This window comes from Marmota flaviventris, chromosome 15 (genome assembly GCF_047511675.1).
Source record: "Marmota flaviventris isolate mMarFla1 chromosome 15, mMarFla1.hap1, whole genome shotgun sequence".
Taxonomy (NCBI): domain Eukaryota; kingdom Metazoa; phylum Chordata; class Mammalia; order Rodentia; family Sciuridae; genus Marmota; species Marmota flaviventris.
The window spans coordinates 69257602-69272397 of record NC_092512.1 but is presented as its reverse complement, the minus strand read 5'-3'; the positions used below and the strand labels follow the sequence as shown (position 1 = coordinate 69272397).

At 35.9% G+C, this 14796-nt stretch overlaps 2 protein-coding genes across 7 annotated transcripts in view; one reads left to right on the top strand and one right to left on the bottom strand.

Annotated features, from left to right (window-relative positions):
• The window catches only part of Pde7a (phosphodiesterase 7A), a 104797-nt gene extending 99944 nt beyond the window's left edge, over positions 1–4853 (top strand). For both annotated transcript variants that reach the window (XR_003582382.2, XR_003582381.2), the window contains exon 14: positions 648–4853. The gene's annotated coding sequence lies outside the window, so the exon portion shown is untranslated. The remainder of the gene's footprint in view (positions 1–647) is intronic.
• A 932-nt stretch (positions 4854–5785) lies between these two features.
• The window catches only part of Mtfr1 (mitochondrial fission regulator 1), a 52751-nt gene continuing 43740 nt past the window's right edge, over positions 5786–14796 (bottom strand). For 2 of the 5 annotated variants that reach the window (XM_027932887.2, XM_071602326.1), the window contains 4 exons: positions 12090–12325; positions 9897–10164; positions 9061–9229; positions 5786–8105 (listed from right to left, as the gene is read on the bottom strand). In XM_027932887.2, coding sequence (XP_027788688.1) covers positions 8037–8105; positions 9061–9229; positions 9897–10164; positions 12090–12325 — 742 coding nt within the window. In that variant the 3' untranslated portion in view covers positions 5786–8036. The remainder of the gene's footprint in view (positions 8106–9060; positions 9230–9896; positions 10165–12089; positions 12326–14796) is intronic. The other 3 variants (XM_027932888.2, XM_071602327.1, XM_071602328.1) reach the window with 2 other exon arrangements.

Sequence of the window (14796 nt, the reverse complement as noted above, 5' to 3'; positions counted from 1 at the left end):
TCTTCCCAGTTCTATGTTCCTTTGTTATAAGGGACATGGTGGAAACTTTAAAGTCAAACATATTTGGCATTTGTATTAAAGAGTGATTTGTCCAGTGGAAATATAATGGAAGCCACTTCAGTAATTTCCAATTTTCTAGCAGCCACATTTGAAAAAAAAAAAAAAAGAAGTAGTAGATGGAATTAATAACATTTTACTCCATTATATCCAAAATATTTTATTTCAACCTATAGTCAATTTTAAAAACAATGATCTTTTTACACTTTTTAAAAAATCTAGTGTGTATTTTATACTTACTAGCACATCTAAATTCAAATTAGCCACATTTTGAGTGCCCAATCCCCACATGTGGCTAGTGGCTAACATATTGAACAGCATGAGCACAGACCTTTGAGGATAGCAGAATTTTTACCAGGGGAAGGCCAAATGGCCACTCTTACTAGTGGCATCACCTTAGCAAATACGGTATGTCCAGGGTCTGAAAGGTCCGGAGTAGAAGCTTACAGACATTTGTCAGCACATGGAGAATAGAACTATTTCATGGCAAAATCACATTAACCAAGCTCACAGTAACTGATATTTTTAAAAACTATCAATATTTTAATTCAAAATGAGAAATGTAACTATCAATCATTCTCTCCCTTTAGGCAAATCTTCTTGAGAAGCCAAATTATGAACAGCCGGTTCACTTGGTGAGCATGGATTCTGAGCAAGGGAAGCAAGTTGCCTCATGCCTCCATCTCCTTATGGAGATAGTCCTGCTGATATTCATGTTTGTGGACCAGGGTACCCTCTTCCCCTGGAAGATGCTAGAGATTCTCTGCCAGTAGTTACTTCTCCACATTAGCTTCTGATTGGCAACTCCATTAGATGTCATTGCCTTCAACATTGTTTCAGTTGAGCTTACCTAGGCTCCGTTCTACCTGTGTGTGCTTTCTTCTGCTCTGATCAATTGTTTGTCTTATAGTTTAATACTCAAAAGATTAGCTTACAGTTTCCACATTCTCAGGGGGACACCTTGGTGTTGCTTCCATTTTCCTATCAGTGTAATAAATCCATTCAAAAGTCATGTTTTGTTATGTATATGTGGGAAACACCTTTTATAGCCCTGCTTTTTAAATGGAGCATATGTTCCTTGAACATTGAATTTTGTAGAAAATTTTGAGGATACAAATATTAAGATCACATTTTTTAAAAATAAGCAAATATGGAACAATGTAAAGTCCACATGAATTTTTAAGATAAAATAGGAGACTTTAAAGAATTGTTAAGCATGTAACAGCCCTTTCAGGCTCTTGGCCTAATACTTCACTGGTGAGGGAATCTATTCTTTATGGATTAAGGACCTTGGAAAGCAAATCTTGACAAGTCCCAGCTTAACGACAAAAATTGGTTCCTGATCAGTATTTGTACTCACTGTAAATGTGATGGTTTGTAATGATCCTCTTTGTATAAATAGTAACAATTACATTTTATGTCCTTTGCAAACACGGGAAATATCCTTGTACCTGGTGTACAGGTTAGAGGTGCTAGTAACTCCTTCAAGATTCCAAAAAGGGTCTCTTTTTTCCACAATGCTTTCTTGGCTTTTATTAAGCTTTCTATTTTCTTAAAACTTTAAAATTTTCACATCAGAAGTTTCCAGTGTCTCCAAACATCTATAAATATTTTAATGTATAAACTTTGTTTAAATTCCCTATCAGTACCTGCTGATTGAGAAAAGACACAATTACCAATAATAACTAATATGAATTAATATTGCTTTTAAGGAAATATGCATACTAGTCCCTACAGCATCAACATACATTTAAAATATAGTAGAACAGACATGTGCAGCCACTTCCTGTCAAGGTCCTAAAGATGACCTGTCATTTCAAAAACCCTGAAGGGTCCATGGTCTAAAGGTGGGGGGCGAATTGACAAAGGGCATATAATGGGTCTCTATCTTCCTGGTTCCTCTGCTTAGCATAGGGCTGGTATAAATTGGACTATCAGTAAATATTTGTTGAACAAATTAATGTTGAATTAATGTTCCCTTTTTACCTATCAGATTATCACTAAGAGAAATTATACTGAAACTAGTCTGTTTGTGCTGAAGTCATGTGGTAAGCAATATCTGAGTTCCTGTTGTGTACAGAGCATGGCACTGAATGTAATAAAAGGGGTTTTAAAATTGAAAACCATGGTCTCTGTTCTCCAAGTGTTTGGGTGACAAAATAATGTATGAAGTGTTTATCATGTTTATCTATATCATTCAAAATGAGCAAAGTGTTGAGAATGGATGGTGAAAATGACATCATTTCTAGTAAATCCTATGTATAGCTGTTAATATCTGAATCATTTGGCTTCCACATTTGGTTCTAAAACAGTTTTAAATATCCAATGTACTTTTAGTAAAATTCTTTTTTATCAATTACATCTTAAAATCTATACTGACACTTTTAAGTTGTCCTGAAACCAATCTTAGTCTGGTGGGTTGGCAGAGGAAGAAAAACAACCCTGTTTTTAGTATTTGATTTCTTGCTGGCTATTATTTAAGACTGAAACAAAGTGACTTAGTCTATTGTAGCTATTCATTGATCCCAGTCTCTATTAAAAGAATTCCATCTTGTATTTATCTTTAAGCTCTGCATCTAAGATTTTTTTTTAACATAAAATTTGTATTTCTTCATTTATTGGGCTATATTCTCTAAAAAAAAAAATCAGGAAACAAATGATATCACAAGTCCCTTTGCCTTAGCTGAATTTTATGAAAATTACATATTTGTTTATACACACACAACATAAATTTTGAAGGAAATGCCATAAAGAAGTGCACTTGTTTTAATTTGCTCAGGTTGCTATCAAAAAGAACCATAGACGGGGTGACTTAAAAACAACAGGTATTCATTTTTCATGGCTTTGGAGGGTGGAAGTCTAAAATCAGGGTGCCAGAATGGTTGGGTTCTGGTGAAGGCCTTCTTCCTGGTTACATCCTCAGGTGGCCAAGAGAGGGCTAGCTCCCTCTTCTATAAGACCACCAATTCCATCATGAAGTCTTTGCCCTGGGACCTAATTACCTCCAACGGTTCCACTCCTAATACCATCCTATTTAAAGGTTAGGGTTTCAACACAAGGATGAAGGGAGGATGTTACACGTGCACTTAATAACTAACCTTAAAGTTCCTAGGTGTAGAGCTTGGGGGTATGTCTCAGTGATAGGACACTTGTTTAGCATGTGCAAGGCCCTATGATCAATTTCCTGCACCACACACACTATAAAAATTACTAGGTGAACTATTTTAGAAAACAACTGGGATTTCCCCTAAGAATCATCACAAGATGAGGGTTAGGTTTTTCTATTACAGGGCACAGGGACTCAGATTAAACGGGAGGAAACTGGGAGCTCTAATCATGAGGATTTATGTGGATGAAAATAATGGAGATCACTCCTAAGGCCATGCCTTAGGAAACAGAACCTGAGATGTGATCATTCTGAGACAGAGCTGCTTTCTCCCGTACTCTTGGCTACTGTTTCTCTTCCAGCTCTCTCTTTTGCAGTCTCTGTTTAAGGTAGCAGTATAACATGATTTTTAAAAAGCATTATTTCTGTAGCTTATAAGACTTGGGTTTGATTCCTTTGGTAAGTTACCATATCTTTTGAGTGATTTCCTACCCTGTAAAATGTCTTGTTTAAAAGTAAAATCATGTATTGACACTTTTGAGAGTGCTGAATCAATGCTACTATGAATATGCTTCCTAAGTCATTTCCTCAAAATCGTTGCATAAAATTCCTCATAGGTATAGCTGTACCTCATTAGTATCCTTATTTAAGCTCCTGGTACTACCTACCTTGCTCTCTTAGGTTTCTTATTCAGCTTCCTGGGGAAGAATCTAATTAGAATACCTACTGAGGCCGTGTCCCTGGGCACAGTGTATGCGTTATTAGGTATTCTGCCCTGCAAAAGGGGAAGGACAAGGACCATCAATTTGAATCCCTCCCCCATTAGCTCCCATGTGCTACTGTACCCCACTTGCTAACACCAGTATTTGAAAATGACTTTCTGACAGAACTCAAGTTCTCATGTTTTTCACCTTTAAGATGATACCAGAAACTGTTTCTGGTTTCATCTTCTTTCATCTTTTGATAAAAAGCATGTCTGACCAATGAGGAGGGATGGCCATATTAGGCAACAATGATAGTGGTTCCTTGTGCCTTTGGTAAAAAACCCTTGATTTCTTTCCAAATTAAGGCTTTTCCAGTTGTGAAGAAAAAGGATGTCTGTGTGACATGCATTTGGTATGGAATAGGAAGCATTATTTGGGTTATCTTAACAACTGCTCTCTTGAGAATATCTAAATGACACTCATGTTCTACGCTAATCTTACAGGAGTCATCTCACCTTTTCAAGAGGCTGGAGAAGCTGCCAAAGAGAAAAACGTGAGAAGTTCCAGCTGTAGGAACATTAAGTCTTTACGAAGTGAACTAAGGACAACAGTCCCCAGAGGGACCTCTGCAAGATTTCTGGGTGCTTGCTTGGTTACGCTATTTTTATTATCCTGTCTTCAAGAAAGAGTATTAAGGTCAAGGAAGAGCTAGGTTACAAGGTTTCCAAGAGAAGTCTAAGAAGAATCTTAAGAGATTCAAGACATTCGCTCAGAAGAAGGATGAACCTATAAAACAAGAGGTCCTTGTAATGAGAGTTTGTGAGCAGTATTGCAACAGTCTTACTATGAAACTGATTGTCATTCAGCCTGGCAGTCTCAGAGCTGCTTCTGTTGGATGAACCCTGAAAGAATTTCTTGTGCCATGTTCTATTCCCAGAGAACTATTTTTGGAGAAGTTATCAGAACAATATTTTTTCCAAAGTGTTTGTCTCTGGTAACTTATTACTTCATGTCTTCCTCTTCACTCTTGAGACAAAAAGACTCATAGGAATTCTTGACATGGCAAGAAGATGGAATATTATAGTCCTATCCCTTCCATCCCAATCTGTGCAAGTAGATGCATACAATAACACCTATTACAGGTGATGGCCCCTAGTCCTAGAGAAGTCATCCTACTGGAAACTACAGATTTCATGTAAAATAATCTATGGTGGTAATAACTCATTTAGCCCTTTACTATTCATAGAATGTGCCCCAAATCATTATTCCATTTAATCCTCAATGAAAAAAAAAAAAAAAAAAATATATATATATATATATATATATATATATATATATATATATATATATATATAATTTGTACACACAGTTTTAGTTGTAGATGGACACAATAACTTTATTTTATTTATGTGGTGCTGAGGATCGAACCAAGTGCCTCACACATGCTAGACAAGTGCTTTTACCACTGAGCCCCAGCCTCAGCCCATAATCCTCAATTTTTTTTTTTGAGCTACTGAGTACAATTCCCATTTTTTTAAAAAGAGTGTGACATGGCCAGGATCACATGAGGCTCCAAGTCCAGTGATGACTCATAATTTTTGTCTATGAGGTTCACTGGACTAGTTAAAACATTATACCAGGTTACTTACCTTTGTAAGCTTCAGCTATAAAATGTAGAGAGTTTAACTATTATTAAGTTCTGACTTCAAGGTATTATGTTGGGTGGGAGCATTGCAACTTGAATAAAGTGGGTGTGGCAAAAAGATAGGAAAACAGATCTCACTAATCCTATACTAGGTATGGGTTTGAGAGCCTTGAAACATGGGTGCCTCCAGGGAGTGCCTTCCAGTGTCAATACTAAGCTTTCTATTTTAGTCAGCTTTTTTTGCTGCTGCAACCAAAGATCTGACAAGAACAATTTTAGGAGGAAAACTTTATTTGGGGTTCACAGTTTCAGATGTCTCATTGCACAGATGGCCGACTCCATTGCTCTGGGCGTGAGGTGATGCAGAACATCATGGTGGAAAGGTGTGGAGAAGAAAAGAAGCTAAGGACATGGCAAACAAAAAGCGGAGACAGAGAGAGAACAAAACAAAACTCTGCTTATCAGGCACAAAATATAAATTCTAACAGCATGCCCTCAGTGACTCTCTCCTCCAGACTACATTTACCACTCAGTTGATCCATATCAATGGATTAGTCCACTGATTGTTAAGACTCTCATAACCCAATCATTTCACCTCTAAACTTTGTTGCATTTTCTCACACATGAGCTTTTAGGGGTTAACCTTGTATCTAAACCATGACATCCCTTTTTTAAAAAAAAAGTGAATGAGAAGTGATACAGTTCATTTTGAGGAGTATATTTCCACTTGAAAAATGTAGAAAGGCAGTTACTACAGAGAAGCACCATGTGCATTATAAAATAACCTTATTTATTGAAAAAGATGAAAGAAAAACATATAAGCACTGTTGTACAAGGGAAATAATAGTTTGCTTTATTTTAAAATAGTAACTTCCTTACATTGGAGCACTAGCCAAAATTCAATACTGATGCAAATATAAATTTCTTAGGAGCCCAAAATATGTGTCAAGTGGATTTTCTGAATTTCTTAAAAGGCAGAATTTTTAAATCATATCAAACAATTAGAAACAATATCTATCAACAGCATGCCACAGTTTAAACCTAAGCCAAATAACCAAACTATGTAAATTATCTCAAATAATTTTTGTTAATATTTAGGAGAACAACAAACATTTTTAATAACTTAAAGTATATTTCTACTTATCTCCTAATCCTCCCAGGAAGTATAACTTTTCTTCACTAGATTTATTTTATTTTATTTATTTTTTTTTTTTTTTAAATACTTATTTATTTATTTATTTTAGTTCTCGGCGGACACAACATCTTTATTTGTATGTGGTGCTGAGGATCGAACCCGGGCCGCACGCATGCCAGGCGAGCGCGCTACTGCTTGAGCCACATCCCCAGCCCCTCTTCACTAGATTTAAATTTTAAAAAATTCAAATATTTACTCATGGTAAGAAATTCTGGCATTAACTATTAGCTGAATTTATCACAAATAGAAAATCATGAAAGTTTATTGAGCACTTACAAATGACCACTTATAGCAAGTCCTTATAAGTCCTGGATGAGAAAGGCAGTTTTCCACTTTCTAATAACACCTAAGGATTACATTGCATAATATTAATTCATCAGAACAGCATTCTGACCAATGATAAATAATATATAGGAAAGTCATAGTCCTACTTAATAATGTTTCATTATAAATATTTTGACCAATATTAAAAAATTTTAAACTCCATTATGCTGACATTTCCAGAAGTATTATCAACTTAGCAATGAGTCATTTTTATGATGCCATTTATTAAACTGAAAATAAAGAAAGATGGCATATCTGGTTTATATTTAAATGATTTAATTCAATAATTCAATCTGTCACCACTTGAAAAGTACATTTGTTTCCTCAGCATTGGATGCAATGAGGTACAAGCAGCCGTCCTGGTTCTCAACTTCCCTCTAATGGAAAGCATATGGAATTGCAGCAGTGAACATCAACTGGTTCCTATTCAAAGCTCCACTCCAAAAATGTGAGAGAGAATCTAAGATAAAAGTTCTATTAGAGGCAAGAAGATTCTAATCTCAAATATTTTATTCCAACAACTTACATTATACCAGCTGACCCATACTGAATAGTAAATGCTCACTGAAAACAAATGAAGATAATAATACCCTCATTGTCATTCACTGATAATTTTTTAAACTGTTTTATATCCAAATATATGTATATAAAACATTTGTACAGATAAATTAGTGTTAAGAATTTTAAAATGCACAGTAAAATCCACAAATGTCCTTTCTATGTTCTGAAATCTTTCAAATGTTTTCAAGATCGGAGGCTTCAACATCCTGGCTAAATGTGAAAACCATGTCAGAATTCAGTATGTTATAGGAGGCTCCAGAACTGACCATCTCATAAAAGCAAAACAAAGTTATGGTGCTTCCATTATTGCTTAATCCTCTAGGTTAAAAAGTACACCACTGAATACTAAAGCCAGGTATTTACTAAATAGTGTTGGATTTCTACTAGCCAAATTCAGCCCTCCCAAACCAGCTGAACCAGGAGTTTTTTTCAGCTCATTGTCCATTAGGAGTTTGAAACATTTTCAATTAAAGCCTTCATTTTTCCTGTAGACTTCAACATATGTGGCCCAAACTGGAAAAGAAAGAAAAAGAATAAAGATAGACATCAGTTCTTATAACAGTAATAATATATCCCACCCCCATCATGGATCACAGGGCTGGGTTATGTTCTGCATGAAAAACCAGGCAGATACTAGTAATGTTAAAACGTTTATGAATTAAACATTGTTATAAACACAGGACACAGCAACAGGATGAAAGACAAAGAATTAGCCAAATTTCTTTCTAGAATGGAAAACTATAATTAGCAACACCCTACTTCAGTGCAAGTTTACTTCTGAGTAAAATAAGAAGCACAAATTTTCCCTTGCAATGTCTAAATGACAGAGTTTTAAGGATACCATAATTTGATATCTGCCTCTCTGGAATAATGAGTACATATTCCCATGACAATTACAAATAAAGGGAATGTAGAAATTAATACCGAAGAGCTTCTATGAAACCTGCTCCATCTCCACCTATTATACAGCACCCATATACAACTGGGTCCACACCTCAGGTATCACCCTATTCAAAAGAGACGTGACAGGGTTCACTAAGAAAAATGATCTGGCTTTGAGTTTCTGTATCACAACATGTGCACTGCCCTAACATAACAATTTTATTACAGTGAATTTCACTTCATTATGCTTAAAAATATAACCCTGTATGGTAAATTTAACATTAGAGATAGCTAAGCATGAGATACAGGATTAACTTTTGCTTTCTTCTTTATGCCCTTATACAAGTTTTATATTTCGAAATAAACAACTATCATTTTTATAGTAAAAAAAATTAAAAATATAAATACTAAACAAATATATTACCATTTTTCCAATTACTTTCAATCTATTTGTAGATAAGGACAGAATCCTGTGTCACATTCTATTGAATCTTGCAGAGGACTCAGATGAATGATTGGCAATGGCAGGGACTCAGTCATGGTGTGAACTGCCATGTAATAAGAAAGAATATGGGCTAATACTCACCAACGCTTTCTCTGAGGTGGCCTCTGATTCAGACTTTGGAACTCCTTTTTCAATTTCTCCTTGGCTATTGCTTCGATATCGATAAGCAAATTTCTTTTTCAGAGCTTCTGCTATGAGGGCAGCAGGATCAGCAGCATCTACTGGCTTGGGCTTTACATCTTGCTCTGACCTTAGAGAAGTGAACAGAAACCAAGGGGACAGGCTCATACACTGTCATTCCTCCGGGAAGTACTGTGTCAGCCCTTGCCTGACCAATAGTTCTTCTCTAGCATCATAGTTACTCCATAATGGCACTGACAAACTTTGCTAGCAGTGATATGGAAACCTAGATTAAGGCTGAACAAAAGTACATGAGAGTCCCATAAAGAGTCACTCGGTATCTTCAGAATACTGTGTTCTCCTTCAGAAACTAGGGTTCCATCTTCCATGTGTATACAGTAACCACCTGTATAAGAACATAACACATCTTTTTTTTTTTTTTTTTTTTTTGGTACTGGGGATTGAACCCAGGGGCCGTGTGCATGCAAGGCAAGAACTCTACCAACTGAACTATACTCCCAGCCCAACACACCCTTTTCTGAATGAATGACTACATAGTCACAATACAGACATTACACAAAAGGGTGATATTAAATGGGAAAACTAAAAAAATCACCTGGAAATATTAGTTGATTCTGCTACTGGTATAGGAGGAGTCACTGGGACCCATTTTTTTTTTTTTTTTTTTAACTAAAAACTATTCATGGTAGTCAAACAAAATTCCTCAAGAAGTGTGGTGTTGGTTTTACATGATATTAACAAATGGGAAATCAATAAAAAAGTACATGTATTCTCACCTCTTAACTGACCGAAGTTTTACACTATTCATATCTTTAAGGATCTCTAGCATATTTGGCATGTCAGATTTCTTTGGATTGTTTTTAGCCAAAGTCTTTCCAGCATTGGCTTTTTGCTCTCTTCGTTCTTTAATCAGATCAATAGCAGATTTACTTTGGTGGAGTCCTGGTGGAGGTGGTGGAGGAGGAGGCAACGGTGGTGGCGGTGGTGGCGTGGAGGGAGGAGGTGGGGCTGTGGTAACAGATGTGGCAGAAACCAAGTCACCTACTGAAGAAATAAGAGGAAAATATGCACATACACACCCACACAACTTAATCCTGCTGGTAATAAAGAAAATAATAGTTTTTAAAAGCAAATGTATGTTAGGGACTTTTGTATTCCTACAAACAATATCTTTAAAAAGAATCTCAGTGTGTAAGGAGAAAAGCAGTTTCAGTTACTTCCTGAGAAATGCCTGAATCTGATCTACTATCTCATTCAATTCAAACTCTCCAGATGGAAAAGTTCCATTTAACTTAATGGATGTTTCTGTGACATCAAAATGCTCAAGTTTGTAGCACAATGTATAATCACTTTTAGTAGAAATATAATGCAGTCTGTATCACATAATCACCTCTATTTTTAATATGTACAGTTTGGTAATTTAGTACTATTATAACTATTGGAAAACACTTTGATAAATTTGTGGTTCATTTAAAGTATACTTTCATATAAGACACTTAGAGCTAAAAGCTTGCATTATGGCTGGGCTCAGTGGTGCATAACTGTAATCCTAGTGTCTTGGGAGGCTGAGGCAGAAGGATTGCAAGTTCAAAGCCAGCCTTAGCAACTTAGCAAGGTCCTAACCAACTTAGCTAGACCCTGTCTCAAAATATAAAAATAATAAAAAGGGCTGGAGATGTGGCTCAGTGGGTAAGCACCCCTGGGTTCAATCCCCAGTACCAGAAAAACAAAAAACAAACCAAAAAATGGCATTGACTAGAATATGTACAGAAGACATGTTTTAGAATTACTGTTGAACAGATTACTGTTGAACAAGCAGAAGAAAAAAAAAGTGTCATATTTAAATTTCAAAATAAGAACTATAGAGTTATAAAATAAGGACCTAAAATTCATCTGCATAATTGGAACATCGAGAGTTGTTTACTGGTTGAGGAAATAGCACTGATGGAAAGAATTACTCTAAAGATTCAGATTATAAGTAGAACATCTAAACTCTAAAATTATCTACAATTTACAGTAGTTTTCCTAGTTTGCCAGAAGAGGGAGGTAAAGCAAAAGAAAACAATTTAAAATTAACAGAATTAAAAGGCAGAACTTTAGGTTTTTAAAAAGTTACATGCTTATGCAAAATTTACTGAAGGAACACCCATTATCCCTCCAGCACTCGGTGCCCAGAGCTCCTTCATGCTATCATGTCCAGGTTGGATAAGATTTCCAAGATGGCACAAGCACAGAGGCTCAGAGGCAAGATATCTGACTATCCTATTCTTTCAACAGAGCTGATTAATCCTGGATCATGACTTGGGAACAGCCATGGGAAAAACCACCACTATATGCCAACAGGTTAGTAGGCTAGGATTTCAAGGCTATGGTTTCTTCCCCAAAGAAGCAGTAACATCGCACTAATTAAACCAACAGTATTAGACAAGGAGTTAGAAGACCCAAGGTCAGATTCTATTCTTTGCAGCTGCTATGTGGTGAAGACATTTCATATCTTTTCTGTATTTGCTTGAATAGTAACTCAATAATATAGGACTATTATGCTGATGTTAAAGCATGAAAGGGAGGTGAAAGTAGTCCTAGACTACCCAGGTCCTGCAGAAAAACCCAGGTTCCTTTCACTGGACAGAAATCCACAGAATGACCTCATGTCCAACAGAGGTGGTGTTACTATTACAGACAGCTAAGTTTCCCATAAGGGAAGGATTCAAACAGTAGTAATTCAACTGCGTGGATTTCAATGTTTTCCAAATAGGTTTCCTAGTCATCCTCCCTGATAGCATCAAGATTGTTCAAAACACACACAAAAAAACTACCTAAACTTAACCTGGTTCTGCAATAAGCAAGGCAGGGGACTGACACTTGATTTTCAAACAACATCAAGAGTTGTTACTTACTAATCATAAATTTAGTGGCATTCAAAATTTCCAATTTGCCAGGAAAAACAAACAAATGTAGGACTTACAGACCTGCAGTGAGATTCTGTTGCTCTTGCAGGGTCACGATTTTGGCAATCTGAGCTCTGAGAGTAGCAAGTTCATTTTCAAGTGCACAGATCTTCTGCAGGGCTTCCTCATTGGCCAGAACTGCATTCTTTGGTGGAGGCGCTTCTTGAGACAGGCTTGGTAAGGAAATATGCCTGCTTGGGGGCTTCTCGAAGAAAGGAAGGTCATCTTGAAGGGGTGGCTTTGACCTGACTTCTGTCCTGCAAGCAAGATAGGAGTAGTTGTCTCAGGCTTTTCAAGAGGAGGAAAAACCACTGCCACCCATTAGCAAAAGTATCAGGGCATAACACTGATGAACAACTCTTCAAACTGATCTTACATAAATCCCCTCCATAAGTGTTAAAAACAGCAAAGCACTTGTCAATCTTACGTAGCCATGCCTAGATTTCTTATTCATTCTTCTTAATCTCTATAGAATATGTACAAACTAACACTATCAAGAGGCACTGGATTCCACCAAAGTTTTACTAATTCATGTTTTGTTTTTACTTAAACTAAGAGATGTTTCAATGTTCTTCAAAATGGAAAATTATTATATTTAACTGCAAAATCAAATCAGTAATCCATTAGCCTTTTCCCAGGGTACTGGCTTCTTCATATCAATATTAGTGTTTCCTATATAGGATGAACACATCAAATTGCAAGACATACAGTGAAAGGACAGATGAAATATGGCAAACAGAAACTGAAAAGGAGAGAAAAGAATCATAATTGAATCTATGAATCACCTATATGGATGGTCTCATTTTCATTTGGGTGTAAAATATTTTTTTAATGTACTCACTCTAATAGTTCCAAATGGAAGTCTTTTGGGGTTTCTCAAATGTCAAAGTATACAAAAGTATCCATTTCTTCCTGTTTTCTACAATTAGGTATACCTGACATACATTTCCCCTTTAAGCCCTTTTCTGTCTTAAATTCCTTCTCTTTAAAAAAATAGTTCTAGGGGATGGGGTTGCATCTTAGTGGTAAAGCACTCACCTCACACATGTGAGGCACTGAGTTTTATCTATCTATAACTAAAAAAACCAAACCAAAACAAAACAAACCCAAACAAACAAACAACAACAAAAAACAAAACAAAACAAAAAACAGTCCTTCTCTAACTTCTTGTTTATATCCACCCAGCAAAACCTATCAGCTCAGAAAACTGCATCCTATCTTTTGACATTCTGGAAATTCTATAATGCCAAAATTCTTCATATGAACATAGTAATCATAGTTCACAGGTACCTCAAAAGAGTAGTAAGCCAAGGCCCTAGTGCAGTATCATCTGGGGAAAGTTTCCTGTGCTTGAAAGTTATTGGGAGACAGAGGAAACTAACACTGAGTGAAACCTTTGCTATCAGACACAGGGCTGGAGCTTCCCTCTCTATCACTACATTTAATCTAAAGTCCATGGATCAGATATTATATTAGAGCTATGGTGGAGGCGCTTCTTTAGACAGGCTTGATAAGGACACAAGAGTCAGTCAGTATCACTCAGCTAGTGCATCAAGAATCAATACTGGAAAGGCAGCAGAATACAACAGACACTAGTATGGCAATATGTAAATCAATGGATGTGTAACTGATGTGATTCTGCAATCTGTATATGGGGTAAAAATGGGAGCTCATAACCCACTTGAATCAAATTGTGAAATATGATATATCAAGAACTATGTAATGTTTTGAACAGCCAACAATAAAAAATTAAAAAAAAAAAAAAGAATCAATACTGGAGCTGAGGTTTATGAAGATTCTCAGGCTAACAACATTGCTATTCTTCTATTAAAGACACTGAAGTGTTAATTCAGCCCTACATATTAAAAACTTAGTTTTTTACACTAAGAATATATAATGTTTTGTTTTTAATAAAACAATAAAGATTTTTTGAATTACTTTTTTCAAAGAACTAGGGAAAAGTGCTAGTAGGTAGGATAGTGAGAGTAAAAGAATTCTAGCCTCATGAAAAGATCTTGAAAAAATATAGATCTCAAATAAACAAAGAATTAAAGTAGCCCACTTGTTCAAAACTGTAGTGGAGGAAGAAGGGAAGGAAACGGCACCAGAAACTGAAAGTGATTTTAGAGAAAGCGTTTGGAAGCAGTGTCCTCAGGACAAAAAGGATAGGTACCACCACCAATGGTCCCAGGCATGAGGAGCATCTCGTAGGGACAACAGAAGGAAATGCAACCAAGAAGAGAGGAAAAAAACTCATGAACAAAGATGTATTTCTATCTCTACTGTCTTCCCATTTCCACAAAAGTGGTTGCTTTGTTTGCCAAAACCTATCTGAAAGAATGAATATATTCGTACCTATGTCTGTGAATGGAAAAGAGGATGATGGTTTGTTTTTGTATTATGAACAAGTGCAGAGTGCAGAGATTTCCTACAGCCTATAATCAGAAAATAAATTTTGGAACCTTTAATACTAGTAAACTAAACATGATTTTACTGTTTATTCAAAAAATTAATAGTCACTTTGGCAGATTATATCCCCACCTAATATTCTCCTAGAAATTAAGAAATTCAAAAGTATTAAATCCTCACGTTTTAAAATAGTATCATTCAAGTAAGCCAAACTTCAAATTCTGCAAAGATTTATTTCTCAATATCCAGAATTAGAACAAGATAATATGATATACTGGATTAAGATATCAACTTCAAGTTCTCCCCATGATCACTATAA